Source organism: Rattus norvegicus, chromosome 9 (assembly GCF_021556685.1).
Source record: "Rattus norvegicus strain SHRSP/BbbUtx chromosome 9, alternate assembly SHRSP_T2T, whole genome shotgun sequence".
Lineage (NCBI taxonomy): Eukaryota > Metazoa > Chordata > Mammalia > Rodentia > Muridae > Rattus > Rattus norvegicus.
Genome location: NC_141542.1, coordinates 24,980,856 through 24,997,518, shown reverse-complemented (window position 1 = coordinate 24,997,518; position 16,663 = coordinate 24,980,856). Strand labels below are relative to the sequence as shown.

The following is a 16,663-nucleotide window of genomic DNA, read 5'->3' as shown; positions in this document are numbered from 1 at the left end:
TCCAGCTTCTGGCTATTATGAATAAGGCTGCTATGAACATAGTGGATCATATGTGTTTGTTGTATGTTGGAGAATCTTTTGGGTATATGCCCAGGACAGGTATAGCTGTGTGCTCAGGTAGTGCAATGTCCAAATTCTGAGGAACCTTCAGACTGATTTCCAGAGTGCTTGTACCAGTTTGCAATCTCAGCTACAATCGACAAGTGTTCCTCTTTCTCCACATCCTTGCCAGCATCTGTTGTTACCTGATTTTTTGATCTTAGCCATGCTGACTGGTGTGAGGTGGATTCTTAGGGTTGTTTTGATTTGCATTTCTCTGATGACTAAGGATATTGAGCATTTCTTTAGGGGCTTTTCGCTATTCTATATTCCTCAGCTGAGAATGTTTTCTTCAGCTCTGAACCCCATTTATTAAGAGGGGTGTTTGGCTCTCTGTACTCTAACTTCTTCTGTTTTGTGTATACTTTGTATATAAGCCCTCCATCAGATGCAGGATTGGTAAAGATTTTTTCCCAATCTGTGGGTTGCCTTTTTGTCCTAATGACACTGTCCTTTGCCTTACAGAAGCTTTTCAGTTTTATGAGGTCCCAATTGTCGATTCTTGATCTTAAAGCATAAGCCATTGGTATTTTGTTCAGGAAATTTTCCTTAGTGCTCATGTCTTCGAGACTCTTCCCTACTTTTTATCCATTACTTTTAGTGTATCTGGTTTGTTGTGGAGGTCCTTGATCCACTTGGACTTAAGCTTTGTACAGGGTAATAAGGATGGGTCAACTTGCATTCTTCTACATGTTGACCTCCAGATGAACCAGCACCATTTGTTAAAAATACTATGTTTCTTCCATTGGATGTTTTACCTCCTTTGTCAAAGATCAAATGACCATAGGTGTGTGGGTTCTTTTCTGTGTCTTCAATTATGTTCCCCTGAGCTGCCTGTCTGTATGCCAATACCATACAAACTATTGCTCTGTAATACTGCTTGAGGTCAGAGATGGTGATTCCCCCAGAAGGTCTTTTATTGTTGAGTATAGTTTTGCTATCCTGGGTTTTATGGTATACCAAATGACGGCAAATTGCACTTTCACCTTTATAAAGAATTGAGTAGGAATATTGTTAGTGATGGCATTGAATCTGTAGATTGCCTTTGGCAAAATGATCATTTTTTACCATATTCATCCTGCCAATCTATGAGCATGGGAGATCTTTCAATCTTCTGAGACCTTCTTCAATTTCTTCAGAGATTTGAAGTTCTTGTCATACAGATTTTTTACTTGCTTGGTTCAAGTAACAGCAAGTTATTTTATATTATTTGGGACTATTGTGGAGGGTGTCATTTTCCTAATTTCTTTCTCAGCCTGTGTACCCTTTCAGTAGAGAAAGACTACTGAATTGTTTTGGTTAATTTTATACTCGGACAGTTTGCTGAAGTTGTTGATCGGGTTAAGTAGTTCTCTGGTAGAATTTTGGTGTTGCTTAAGTAGACTATCATATCATCTTCAAATATTAGTGTTTTGACTTCATCCCTTCTAATTTTTTCCCTTTGACCTACTTTCATTCTTTGATTGCTATGGCTAGGACGTTAAGTACCATATTGTACTTAAGTAGGGAAAGAGTGGGCAGCCTTGTCTAGTCCCTGATTTTAGTGGGATTCCTTCAATACTCTAAGTTTAGTTTGATGTTAGGTACAGGTTTGATGTATTTTGCATTTTCCTATATTTAGATTCAGGCCTTCAATTCCTGATCTTTCCAGGACTTTATTAATGAAAGGGTAATGAATTTTGTCAAATGATTTCTCAGCATCTAATGAAATGATCATGTGGTTTTGACTTTGTTTATATGATGAATTTCGTTGATGGACTTCCGTATATTAAACCATCCCTGCATCCTTGCCATGAGGCCTACTTGATCATGATGGATGATTGTTTGGATGCGTTCTTGGATTCAGTTTGCAAGAATTTTATTGAGCATTTTTGATCAATATTCATAAATCAAATAGGTCTGAATTTCTCTATCTTTGTTGTATCTTTGTGTGGTTTAGGTATAAGAGTAATTGTGGCTTCATAGAAGGAATTTGGTAGTGCTCTGTCTGTTTGTATTTTGCGGAATAGTTTGGACAGTAATGGTATGAAGACTTCTATGAAGGTCTGATAGAATTCTGCACTAAATCCATCTGGTCCTGGGCTCTTTTTGGATGGGAGATGTTTAATAGCAGTTTCTATGTCTTTATGAGTTATGGGTTTGTTTCAATGTTTTATTTGTTCCTGATTTAACTGTGGTACCTGGTATCTGTATAGAAAATTGTCCATTTCCTCCACATTTTCCAGTTTTGTTGAATATTTTTTTTTGTAGTAGGATCTGATGATCTTTCTAATTTCTTCAGATTTTGTTGTTATGTCTCCCTTTTATTTCTGATTTTATTAATTTGGATACACTCTCTGTGACCTCTGGTTAATATGGCTAAGCGTTTATGTATCTTGTTGATTTTCTCAAAGAACCAGCTCCTGGGTTTGCTGATTCTTTTGATACTCGGTTTTGTTTCTTCCTGTTTGATTTCAGCCCTGAGTTTGATTATTTCCTGCCTTCTACTCCTCTAGGGTTTATTTAATTTTTTCTAGAGCTTTTAGGTGTGCTGTCAAGCTGCTGACATATGCTCTCTCTTGTTTCTTTTTGCAGGCATACAGAGCTATGAGTTTTCCTCTTCGCGCTGCTTTTATTGTGTCCCATAAGTTTGGGTATGTTGTATCTTCATTTTCATTAAATTCTAAGAAGTCTTTAATTTCTTTGTTATGTCTCCAATGACCAAGTTGTCATTGACTTCAACTTCCATGTATATGTGGGCTTTCTGTCCTATTTGTTGTTATTGATCAGCAGCCTTAGTCCGTGGTTTTTTGAAAGGATGCATGGGATTATATCTATCTTCCTGTATCTGTTGAGGCCTGTTTTGTGACCGATTATATGGTCAATTTTGTAGAAGGTACAATGGGATTCTGAGAAGAAGGTATATCCTTTGGTTTTAGGGTGGAGTGTTCTATAAATATATGTTAAATCCATTTGTTTCATAACCTGTTAGTCTTTCTGTGTCTTTGTTTAATTTCTGTTTCCCTGATCTGTCCATTGATGAAAGTGGCGTGTTTAAATCTCCTACTATAATTGTTTGTGGTGCAATGTATGATTTTTTTGAGCTTTAGAAAGGTTTCTTATTGTTTAGGGACACAACTGCTATATACTTGACAAATATAGCAATCACCCAGAATATCAGTAGAAAGCATGTGACTGTTGGCCACATGAGGATGAGTTCCTTTCAAAGATCATCATGATTTTTGGTAAGATCTTCCCTGTAATTGGTGGCATGGCTTCCCACAAACATGGTCCAGTTGTCTAGAATCTCCTCCTTGGTCAGCATCTCATCCTTGTTTTTATCTGACTCATACACCAGATGCTGGGCCTCAGCATGTGCATGGTCATAGGCCTGAGGGAGGATCCAATGGTGAATCTCATCCTAATCCAGTTTCCCATCCTTGTTCAGATCTGGGAAATCATTGAACTGCTCCCCAGACAAAATCCAGTATGTCTTAGGGCAATTGTCCTTGTGAGAAAAAGATGTCCACAATGTACTCATCCTAGTCCACAAAACCATCCCCGTTCTTGTCGATATTCTCCAGCGTTTCCAGAACTACAATCTCCTTCATATGTTCTAAATCCTCTTAGTGCAGAAAAGCAATGAACCCGTCCTGAGTAGCTGTCAGGTCACCGTCAAGGCCTTAAACTTCCTCTCATCTCGTGGAGGCAACTTTTTAAAGTTGTGATGATCAGAGCTATCTTGGAATTCAGCAAGGTTTCCCAGGTAGTAGCCATAGGTAGCCTGCTTGTATTCTTCCCAGGAGATTTTTCATCTATGTCCCTATCATAATCCTTCCAGAGTTTAGGCACATTTTGGTTGATGTATCTTTCTTTGGATCTGTTTGATCCAAACTTTCAGGTCCTCAGTAGTAACAAGGCTGCCTTCATCACTGTCAATTGGATCAACAATTTTCCCCAACTTCTCCTGCTCTTGTCCAGGATTAGCTATCAAAGGTCTTGGAGTCCTCCTTGCCCAGGAAGACCTCATGATCGTACAGGAAGCTGTGCTTATTCTCTGGTGGCCACTCACCCTGCTCTGAATCGCGACAAACCATGTGCTCCTTGCTCATCATGCTCTTGGCCATGTAAGCCAGGACCAGTGCCAGCAGCAGCCCATGGAGAGTCCCAGGCTGACACCATGCACCACAGTGGAGATCAAAGGGAGGCAGCAGGGAAGTAGGGGCTCAGAGCAGCTTAACTGCTGTCCCTTCCCCAGAGAGGGCTTTTGTTACATTTCAAATGTTAACCGTTTTCCTGGTTTCCACAAATCCCCTTATAAAACCCCCTCCCCCTTCTACTGTGAGGGTGTTATCACACCCACCCAAACACCCAGGCCTACCTGCCTCCCTGTTCTGGTTTCCCCTACACTGGGGCATCAAGCCTTGACAAGACCAAGGGCTTCTCCTCCCATTTGTGCCCAAGAAGGCCATCCTCTTCTACATATGCAGCTGTAGCCATGGGTCTGTCCATGTGTACTCTTTCGATGGTGTTTTCGGGCCTGGGAGCTCTGGGTGTTTCTTAGTGTTGTTCTTATGGGGCTGTAAACCGCTTCAGCTCCCTCAATCCTTTCTCTTACTCCTCCATTGGGGACCCTGCTCTCAGCTGAATGGTTGGCTGCAAGTATCTGCCTCTGTATTTGTCATGCTCTTTACCCCACTCTTTTGAGCAGATCACCACGGAGCAACGAAGATATATTGTCTTGGCGTGATGATGTACAGACAAATAGATGATTTCTTAATTCTTATGATGGTTCTATAAGACTTTTAAAATTAGATTAGTAATTTTAAGCTCCTTTATAATGGGACAGCTATTATGTTTTCTCTGGTAATCAAAATTGCATTGAGAACTCTTCCTTCTTAAAGTTTCATGAGTGAATTGCTTCTGCAATACCAAGCAGGCATCTACAAATTAGAACCCATGCTAAGAGGGTACAAACCAATTAACCAAAGTTCATAAAAAGAGAACTAATGATTTACTATAGGTCCAAGGACTGAACGTAAATAATTGACTGGATTTGCCTATAGGCAATTTCACTTATTCTTTTCTCATAAAAATTACAGCTTTTAACTCTCCATGAACATGCAGAGCCAGTGACAGATGGTGACAGTTTATCCTGATGATTACTCTTCATGAATATGCATGTAAACATTCTCAGTCGTAAACTGATTATCCAACTTATGATTTGAATTCCTGTGCAAACTTGTGGTAAACTTTTCACCATGTGATGCTGTGTTCAGAAAGATATACAAATGCTGAGGACAAAGAGAGAGAAAGCTTTTTAGACAGAACTGAACTGAAGAGAACAGAACTCAAGAAGAACTTAGAAGTAAAGGCCTAGCGTTGAGAGTAAGGCCTTGAGAGTAAGGAAATTATTGTGTCATAAAACCAAGAGGAAAGTAAATAATAAGAAGAGAGCAAGGAGAACCTTTTAAATCAATCTTTATGGAGGCAAACTTTTGTCTTTTAGGAAAACTGAAGAACTTATAAATAAAGGTTAAAATCACTGCTCTTAAGCCTTCAGCCTGGCTCACTGGCTAGCCTGTGCTCTTCAGTCAGTCTCACTGGCTAGCCTCTGCTCTTCAGTCAGGCTCAGTGGCTAGCCTCTGCTCTTCAGTCAGGCTCACTGGCTAGCCTCTGCTCTTCAGTCAGGCTCAGTGGCTAGCCTCTGCTCTTCAGTCAGGCTCAGTGGCTAGCCTCTGCTCTTCAGTCAGGCTCACTGGCTAGCCTCTGGTCTTCAGTCAGGCTCACTGGCTAGCCTCTGTTCTTCAGTCAGGCTCAGTGGCTAGCCTCTGCTCTTCAGTCAGGCTCACTGGCTAGCCTCTGCTCTTCAGTCAGGCTCACTGGCTAGCCTCTGCTCTTCAGTCAGGCTCACTGGCTAGCCTCTGCTCTTCAGTCAGGCTCACTGCCTAGCCTCTGCTCTTCAGTCAGGCTCACTGCCTAGCCTCTGCTCTTCAGTCAGACTCACTGGCTAGCCTCTGCTCTTCAGCTGGGCTCACTGCCTAGCCTCTGCTCTTCAGCTGGGCTCACTGGCCTATGGGGCCCTAGCACATCGCTTAACCATCTGCTCATGACTGCCTGACCAAACTGACCACCTGACCACCCTGACTTCTTCAAGTCATTCTCGAGAAAGAGCACAAGGCACCAAAGAGAAACACCACAGGGACCTTTTCCATTGGCTTTGCTTAACCTTAAGTGCTTTCATTATTTCTTTAAAAGAGTGAAATATAATTTCGGCTATTCATATGGCCAAGAGAGCTGTGCAGTAGTCATTGCTTTAGGGAATTTGGTGCTAAATCAAAAGATTCCTTTATTCTATCACGATGTTATCTGTACGCTGTAAGATGTATGTTTAGAAAACGGAACACTAAATTCCTAAAATCTAGATGTGTTAAGACATCAGCTCATGGAAAACATAACTGCTTACCTATCTAGACTGGGCTTTTTTGCTATACTGCAGGTACAATCAATTTTCCACACTACTTCCATGATTTTCAAGAATGATTAAGAGAAAAATAAGTTGAACATAATGGCCAGAAAGGGGGTTCTGTCAAGTTGTCTTATGTGGGACAAGATACCAAGCTATGACTGGTCAACCTAAAACCACCTGTTCCCAAACTAACAGAACTTACAGAAAATACATACTTTCTTATCATTCCTCCTCCCCGATGGTCAGTGATTTATTGAGCACCTACTACGATTCTAACACTGTGCATCTAAGGGTGTAATGGTGAATCAAAAACTTAATAAAAAGCCTCATTAAGGAATAAAGAAAAATGAAACATAACTTTGAAACTCAGAATTCAATATAAGCAAAACCACCATTTCTTTAACTGGTGATTTCTGAAAAGCTCATCATTTTTTCCATGGGCTTCTATAGTAATGATACTGAGTCTTGATTTGGTAAATCACAAAAAGCAAGTCACACTTCTTTCTTGGCTCCCACAACTGTCAAAGAGAACAACACTGTCGCTGTCCATTTTGCTTCCCTATCAATCCTGCTATGGATGGTAATGAATTCCAGTCTTTTCAATGTGAAAACAGGCCACCACTTGAGGGCAAAGGTTATTAAAATTACCCAAACCGGTATATTCTCTAAAATTTTCACATAGCATTTTACTGATAGCACAATGTAAATTCACCACAAATATTTAACCAATGAAAATATTGAATAGCTCTGCAAATAGGAGCGATAATCATATATACTTGAAAACAACAATTATGGAAACAAAGGATGTACTAGGAGAAAAGATACATCACTAAAAGCTACACAAGCAGCAAAAAAGACACTACATTTCTTGGTTTAAAAGTTAGGTGATACACTTGATCTTTAAAGACAGGCAATGTACTTGATCTTTAAGCCTTTTAACTGTGCCCTGTCCACATAGAAACTGCAGTTGATGACAATCTTTTGTAAGATTTATTTATTTACATGTCAGACAATGCAGCTGTCTTCAGACACACCAGAAGGGGGCATCAGTACTCATTACAGATGGTTGTGAATCACCATGTGGTTGCTGGCATTTGAACTCAGGACCTCTGGAAGAACACTTGGTGCTCTTACCCACTGAGCCATCTCTCCAGCCCTCACAACGGCCTCTTACACAGCATCACAGTGGTCTATTTCACTAGATGGCTCCAGGGTGACAACAGAGAAACTTTCACAGTTCCTGAGCACTTCTGAGTTCAAACACCAGCAGTGCCAACTCTGTGCTGTTGGCACATTCTGACCTGTCTCCTAAGGGTTGTCAGCCACAAAAGGGACGGGTTAGCCCCAGACAGTATTCACTGCCCTATCCTAAAAACCCCCTCGATTCTGAAAAAGCCACATTCCATGCTTGCTCCATATTTGAGGAAGCCAAATGGTTGATCTGGCTCAAGGCTCTACTTTTCTTAGCTCATCAACTTTCTTTTTCCACTTCTTGTCACAAGAAGTATTTTTTTATGCTGCAACTACACTGCAGTGTTTGAAGGAAACCACCATCAACTCTGGGTGTCACCTCTTGAAATTTAAAATTCACAAAACAATTCATGGCTTTCTAATCAGCACCATGGAAAATAAACAAAAACAAGCAAAACCATTCCAAAGGAACTTGCTCATCTGGAGGCCTGCTCATGGCAGGCAGGAAAGAATTAAATTATGCAGAACTGTAATCTCTCAGAGCTTTGGAGGCCAGCTTCTGGCTATTATAAATACGGCTGCTATGAACATAGTGGAGCATGTGTCTTTGTTATATGTTGGGGGATCTTTTGGGTATATGCCCAAGAGAGGTATAGCTGGGTCCTCAGGTAGTTCAATGTCCAATTTTTGAGGAACCTCCAGACTGATTTCCAGAATAGTTGTACCAGTCTGCAATCCCACCAACAATGGAGGAGTGTTCCTCTTTCTCCATATCCTCCCCAGCATCTGCTGTCACCTGAGTTTTTGATCTTAGCCATTCTCAGTGATGTGAGGTGAAATCTCAGGGTTGTTTTGATTTGCATTTCCCTTATGACTAAAGATGTTGAACATTTCTTTAGGTGTTTCTCAGCCATTTGACATTCCTCAGCTGTGAATTCTTTGTTTAGCTCTGAACCCCATTTTTAATAGGGTTATTTGTCTCCCTGTGGTCTAACTTCTTGAGTTCTTGTATATTTTGGATATTAGCCCTCTATCTGTTGTAGGATTGGTAAAGATCTTTTCCGAATCTGTTGGTTGCCGATTTGTCCTAACCACAGTGTCCTTTGCCTTACAGAAGCTTTGCAGTTTTATGAGATCCCATTTGTCGATTCTTGATCTTAGAGCATAAGCCATTGGTGTTTTGTTCAGGAAATTTATCCCATGCCCATGTGTTCCAGATTCTGCCCTAGTTTTTCTTCTATTAGTTTGAGTGTATCTGGTTTGATGTGGAGGTCCTTGATCCACTTGGACTTAAGCTTTGTACAGGGTGATAAACATGGATCGATCTGCATTCTTCTACATGTTGACCTCCAGTTGAACCAGCACCATTTGCTGAAAATGCTATCTTTTTTCCATTGGATGGTTTTGGCTCCTTTGTCAAAAATCAAGTGCCCATAGGTGTGTGGGTTCATTTCTGGGTCTTCAATTCTGTTCCATTGGTCTATCTGTCTGTCTCTGTACCAATACCATGCAGTTTTTATCACTATTGCTCTGTAATACTGCTTGAGTTCAGGGATAGTCATTCCCCCTGAAGTCCTTTTATTGTTGAGGATACTTTTAGCTATCCTGGGTTTTTTGTTATTCCAGATGAATTTTCAAATTGTTCTGTCTAACTCTTTGAAGAATTGGATTGGTATTTTGATGGGGATTGCATTGAATCTGTAGATCGCTTTTGGTAAAATGGCCATTTTTACTATATTAATCCTGCCAATCCATGAGCTTGGGAGATCTTTCCATCTTCTGAGGTCTTCTTCAATTTCTTTCTTCAGAGTCTTGAAGTTCTTATTGTACAAATCTTTTACTTGCTTGGTTAAAGTCACACCGAGGTACTTTATATTATTTGGGTCTATTATGAAGGGTGTCCTTTCCCTAATTTCTTTCTCGGCTTGTTTCTCTTTTGTGTAGAGGAAGGCTACTGATTTATTTGAGTTGATTTTATACCCAGCCACTTTGTTGAAGTTCTCTATCAGCTTTAGTAGTTCTCTGGTGGAACTTTTGGGATCACTTAAATATACTATCATATCATCTGCAAATAGTGATATTTTGACTTCTTCTTTTCCGATCTGTATCCCCTTGACCTCCTTTGTTGTCTGGTTGCTCTGGCTAGAACTTCAAGAACTATATTGAATAAGTAGGGAGAGAGTGGGCAACCTTGTCTAGTCCCTGATTTTAGTGGGATTGCATCAAGTTTCTCTCCATTTAGTTTACTGTTAGCAACTGGTTTGCTTTATATGGCTTTTACTATGTTTAGGTATGAGCCTTGAATTCCTATTCTTTCCAGGACTTTTATCATGAAGGGGTGTTGAATTTTGTCAAATGCTTTCTCAGCATCTAATGAAATGATCATGTGGTTTTGATCTTTCAGTTTGTTTATATAATGGATCATGTTGATTGTTTTCCATATATTAAACCATCCCTGCATGCCTGGGATGAAGCCTACTTGATCATGGTGGATGATTGTTTTGATGTGCTCTTGGATTTGGTTTGCCAGAATTTTATTGAGTATTTTTGCGTCGATATTCATAAGGGACATTGGTCTGAAGTTCTCTTTCTTTGTTGGGTCTTTGTGTGGTTTAGGTATAAGAGTAATTGTGGCTTCATAGAAGGAATTCGGTAGTGCTCCATCTGTTTCAATTTTGTGGAATAGTTTGGATAATATTGGTATGAGGTCTTCTATGAAGGTCTGATAGAATTCTGCACTAAACCTGTCTGGACCTGTGCTCTTTTTGGTTGGGAGATCTTTAATGACTGCTTCTATTTCCTTAGGAGTTATGGGGTTGTTTAACTGGTTTATCTATTCCTGATTTAACTTCGGTACCTGGTATCTGTCTAGGAAATTGTCCATTTCCTGCAGATTTTCAAGTTTTGTTGAATATAGGCTTTTATAGTAAGATCTGATGATTTTTTGAATTTCCTCTGAATCTGTAGTTATGTCTCCCTTTTCATTTCTGATTTTGTTAATTTGGACACACTCTCTGTGTCCTCTCGTTAGTCTGGCTAAGGGATTATCTATCTTGTTAATTTTCTCAAAGAACCAACTTTTGGTTCTGTTGATTCTTTCTATGTTCCTTTTTGTTTCTACTTGGTTGATATCAGCTCTGTGTTTGATTATTTCCTGCCTTCTACTCCTCCTGAGTGTATTTGCTTCTTTTTGTTCTAGAGCTTTTAGGCCTATTGTCAAGCAGGTGACATATGCTCTTTCCTGTTTCTTTCTGCATGTACTCAGCGCTATGAGTTTTCCTCTTAGCACAGCTTTCATTGTGTCCCATAAGTTTGGGTATGTTGTACCTTCATTTTCATTAAATTCTAGAAAGTCTTTAATTTCTTTCTTTATTTCTTCCTTGACCAGGTTATCATTGAGTAGAGCATTGTTCAATTTCCACGTATATGTGGGCATTCTTCCCTTATTGTTATTGAAGACCAGTTTTAGGCCGTGGTGGTGTGATAGCACGGATGGGATCATTTCTATCTTTCTGTACATGTGGAGGCCCGTTTTTTGACCAATTATATGGTCAATTTTGGAGAAAGTACCATGAGGAGCTGAGAAGAAGGTATATCCTTTTGCTTTAGGATAGAATATTCTATAAATATCTGTTAAGTCCATTTGGCTCATGACTTCTCTTAGTCTGTCTACGTCTCTGTTCAATTTCTGTTTCCATGATCTGTCCATTGATGAGAGTGTGGTGTTGAAGTCTCCTACTATTATTGTGTGAGGTGCAATGTGTGTTTTGAGCTTTAGTAAGGTTTCTTTTACGTATGTAGGTGCCCTTGTATTTGGGGCATAGAAATTTAGGATTGAGAGTTCATCTTGGTGGATTTTTCCTTTGATGAATATGAAGTGTCCTTCCTTATCTTTTTTGATGAATTTTAGTTGAAAATTGATTTTATTTGATATTAGAATGGCTACTCCAGCTTGCTTCTTCTGACCATTTGCTTGGAAAGTTGTTTTCCAGCCTTTCACTCTGAGGTAGTGTCTGTCTTTGCCTCTGAGGTGTGTTTCCTGTAGGCAGCAGAATGCAGGGTCCTCGTTGCGTATCCAGTTTGTTAATCTATGTCTTTTTGTTGGGGAGTTGAGGCCATTGCTATTGAGAGATATTAAGGAATAGTGATTATTGCTTCCTGTTATATTCATATTTGGATATGAGGTTATGTTTGTGTGTTTTTCTTCTCTTTGTTTTGTTGCCAAGACGATTAGTCTCTTGCTTCTTCTAGGTTATAGCTTGCCTCCTTATGTTGGGTTTTACCATTTATTATCCTTTGTGGTGCTGGATTTGTAGAAAGATATTGTGTAAATTTGGTTTTGTCATGGAATATCTTGGTTTCTCCATCTATGTTAATTGAGAGTTTTGCAGGATAGAGCACTGGGCTGGCATTTGTGTTCTCTTAGGGTCTGTATGACATCTGTCCAGGATCTTCTGGCTTTCATAGTTTCTGGCGAAAAGTCTGGTGTGATTCTGATAGGTCTGCCTTTATATGTTACTTGACCTTTTTCCCTTACTGCTTTTAATATTCTTTCTTTATTTTGTGCGTTTGGTGTTTTGACTATTATGTGACGGGAGGTGATTCTTTTCTGGTCCAAACTATTTGGAGTTCTGTAGGCTTCTTGTATGCCTATGGGTTTCTCTTTTGTTAGGTTAGGGAAGTTTTCTTCTATGATTTTGTTGAAGATATTTACTGGTCCTTTGAGCTGGGAGTCTTCACTCTCTTCTATACCTATTATCCTTAGGTTTGATCTTCTCATTGATTCCTGGATTTCCTGTATGTTTTGGACCAGTAGCTTTTTCTGCTTTACATTATCTTTGACAGTTGAGTCAATGATTTCTATGGAATCTTCTGCTCCTGAGATTCTCTCTTCCATGTCTTGTATTCTGTTGGTGAAGCTCGTATCTACAGCTCCTTGTCTCTTCTTTTGGTTTTCTATATCCAGGGTTGTTTCCATGTGTTCTTTCTTGATTGCTTCTATTTCCATTTTTAATTCCTTCAACTGTTTGATTGTGTTTTCCTGGAATTCTTTCAGGGATTTTTGTGATTCCTCTCTATGGGCTTCTACTTGTTTATTTATGATTTCCTGGAATTCTTTCAGGGATTTTTGTGACTCCTCTCTATGGGCTTCTACTTGTTTATTTATGATTTCCTGGAATTCTTTCAGGTATTTTTGAGATCCTCTCTGTAGGCTTCTACTTGTTCTCTAAGGGAGTTAGTTCTTCACGTCTTTCTTGAAGTCCTCCAGCATTATGATCAAATATGATTTTGAAACTAGATCTTGCTTTTCTGGTGTGTTTGGATATTCCGTGTTTGCTTTGGTGAGAGAATTGGGTTCCGATGATGCCATGTAGTCTTCGTTTCTGTTGCTTGGGTTCCTGCGCTTGCCTCTCGCCATCAGATTATCTCTAGTGTTACTTTGTTCTGCTATTTCTGACAGTGGCTAGACTGTCTTATAAGCCTGTGTGTCAGGAGTGCTGTAAACCTGTTTTCCTGTTTTCTTCCAGCCAGTTATGGGGACAGAGTGTTCTGCTTTCGGGCGTGTAGTTTTTCCTATCTACAGGTCTTTAGCTGTTCCTGTGGGCCTGTGTCTTGAGTTCACCAGGCAGGTCACTTGCAGCAGAAAAGTTGGTCTTACCTGTGGTCCCGAGGCTCAAGTTTGCTCGTGGGGTGCTGCCTATAAGCTCTATGTGGGGGCAGCAACCAGGAAGATCTGCGCCACCCTTTCCGGGAGCCTCTGTGCACCAGGGTTCCAGATGGCGTTTGGTGTTTTCCTCTGGCGTCAGAGATGTGTGCAGAGTGCAGTCTCTTCTGGTTTCCCAGGCGTGTCTGCCTCTCTGAAGGTTTAGCTCTCCCTCCCACGGGATTTGGGTGCAGAGAACTGTTTATCCGGTCTGTCTCTTCAGCTTCCGGCAGTGTCTCAGGCGCAGAGGTCCTGCCGCTCCTGGGCCCTCCCCCACCAATACCACCATTTCTTTAACTGGTGATTTCTGAAAAGCTCATCATTTTTTCCATGGGCTTCTACAGTAATGATACTCAGTCTCAGTTTTGTAAGACACAAACAGGCAACTCACACTTCTTTCTTGGCTCCCACAACTGTCAAAGGGAACAACACTGTCGCTGTCCATTGTGCTTCCCTATCAATCCTGCTATGGATGGTAATGAATTCCAGTCTTTTAAATGTGTAACCAGGCCACCACTTGAGGGGAAAGTTATTATAATTACCCAAACCGGTATACTCTCTAAAATTTTCACATACATTTTACTGATATCACAAAGCAATTTCACCACAAATATTTAACCAATGAAAACAGAAATATTGAATAGCTCTGCAAATAGGTTCAATAATCACATTCACTTGAAAACAACTATCATGGAAACAAACGAAGTAATAGGAGAAAAGATACATCACTAAAAGGTACAGAAGCAGCATAAAAGACACTACATTTCTTGGTTTAAAAGTTAGGTGATATACTTGATCTTTAAAGACAGGCAATGTACTTGATCTTTAAGCCCTTCAACTGTGCCCTGTCCACATAGAAACTGCAGTAGATGACAATCTTTTGTAAGATTTATTTATTTATATTTCATACAATGCATCTGTCTTCAGACACACCAGAAGAGGGCATCAGTACTCATTACAGATGGTTGTGAGCCACCGTGTGGTTGCTGGCATTTGAACTCAGGACCTCTGGAAGAACACTTGGTGCTCTTACCCACTGAGCCATCTCTCCAGCCCTCACAATGGCCTCTTACACAGCATCACAGTGGTCTATTTCACTAGATGGATCCAGGGTGATAACAGAGAAACTTTCACAGTTCCTGAGCACTTCAGAGTTCAGATACCACCAGTGCCCACTCTGTGCTGTTGGCACATTCTGACCTTCTCCTAAGGGTTGTCAGCCACAAAAGGGACGGGTTAGCACCAGACAGTATTCACTGCCCAATCCTAAAAACCCCCTCGATTCTGAAAAAGCCACATTCCATGCTTGCTCCATATTTGAGGAAGCCAAATGGTTGATCTGGCTCAAGGCTCCTCTTTTCTTAGCTCATCAACTTTCTTTTTCCACTTCTTGTCACAAGAAGTATTTTTTTATGCTGCAACTGAAAGACCCCCAGACTTGGGGAGACTCTCGCTCCAGTCACGGGTTGAGGTACCCCCAGGAAACACGAGAAGCCGGTCTTGATGTAATCAACAAGAGGCAGTTTTATTTACGAGATCTCGGGCTGACACGTATCTCACACAGGAGATTGAGTCAAGCCCCGAGCCTCTCTAGGCAGGAGCTTATATAGGGAAAACCAGGGGTTTCGTGTGGATACACATAATTGGCTTATACAAAGGGTGCACAGTTACTTTTGGCACGGAGTTACATCAACAAAGCATACGTGTAATCTAGCATCTCAGCAATGTGGGCAGGGCAACTCATCTCACTGCAGCAGGGGGATGACCCATCCTCAGGGAGTGAAGGAAGGGGAGGGGGTGGCTCCAGATGGCCAGTGTCCTTGGGAGTTGATAGTCGGGCCAGTGAGCCCTATCTCAAATTCTCTCAGGCATGTCTGGACTTTGTTCATGACTAACTTTTAGAAATTTTAACCCTTTACAACTACACTGCAATGTGTGAAGGAAACCACCATCAACTCTGGGTGTCACCTCTTGAAATTTAAAATTCACAAAACAATTCATGGCTTTCTAATCAGCACCATGGAAAATAAACAAAAACAAGCAAAACCATTTCAAAGGAACTTGCTGATCTGGAGGCCTGCTCAAAGCAGGTAGGAAAGAATTAAATTATGCAGAAGTGTAAGCTCTCAGAGCTTTGGAGGCTAAAAAAGAAGGAAATCTCTGTTTATGTTCCCTTTCTCCAAGTAATTGAAGGAGGGTATTTTACATCCTCCAAATACAATCTCTTGCAAGGGGCAACCAATTTCAAAGTAGATCAGAAGAAATCTATTAAATAATACATTCATTGCCTGAGGTTTTAAGAAAATATTTTCCCATGATCCCCGTCCTTTAACAGCACACTCCAGATTACCTCTCCATTCTTTCTCAATGCCATGGGCTTTCAAATCCCTGCTTCTGCTTTCCATACATCCCTGAACCCTCCCTTCCCCTACCCAATGGGCTCACTTTGCATTGCCTCCTTCTGCCACTGCTTTCCCAGGGCAGGAGGGCAGGGGGCCAGGGGCGGGGAGCAGGGCCAGAACCAGCCCAAGGACAGATGCTGGTCTCCTACCTACCTTGATTTTGCTGCTCTGGCGGTGCAGCCCGCCCTGCTTGCTGCTTGCTGTCCCTGGGGTCCAGACCGAAGGTCGGGCAAGGGGTCCGCGCAAGCGCCATGCCTCCAGGTCCCCTGGCAGGGCTGGCCTGGGCATCATCCATGGATACTGCGAGGCTGCAGTCTCCCTTGGAAACCCCGCCGCTATCATAGCGCGCCCTCCCGTGGCCGAGGTGACCCCCAAGGCCGCTAAGGCCCCCTTCCCTGGCCTCTTCTTCTGCTTTTTCTTTTCTTTTTTTCTTTCTCTTTTTGTTCGCGATGTGGCGCCTGGGAAGAGCTCGCCTCCAGGAAGGAGGACATCGTGCAGGCAGAATCACCTCTGGGCCCTGCCGGGGTCGGAAGGGAGAGTGAGGAGTCAGCTTGGGCGGCGGCGCCCCGGCTGCCGGCACCTGCGGAAGGAAAACTCGTCCAGGCACACGCGCTGCTGCGGGCGCGAAATATAACGCGAGCGCCCCGCCCCCTCAGGCCCCGCGCTCACCCACGAGCTCCGCGTGCCCTGAGGCCGGGCTCGGGCGCGGTCGAACGGCGGGTTGAGAAGGACACGTGTGCCCACCCGCGGTGCAGGCAACACCGGGAGCCGCGACACGGGGAAGCGCGTTGTGTGGAGCTGCCGGCTCCGCCCAGGCGC

At 41.8% G+C, this 16,663-nt stretch overlaps 1 protein-coding gene across 2 annotated transcripts in view; it reads right to left on the bottom strand.

The window, feature by feature from the left end:
• Positions 1-16,663, bottom strand: part of LOC148003581 (disks large homolog 5-like) — a 29,396-nt gene extending 12,733 nt beyond the window's left edge. Inside the window, exon 1 of one of the 2 annotated variants that reach the window (XM_087568888.1) lies at positions 16,514-16,663. Coding sequence is in view for 1 of the 2 variants with exons in the window: in XM_087568887.1 (XP_087425013.1) it covers positions 15,998-16,139 (142 nt within the window). In the remaining variant the exon portion in view is untranslated. Of the gene's footprint in view, positions 1-15,997 lie in introns of both variants that reach the window. The other variant, XM_087568887.1, reaches the window with a different exon arrangement.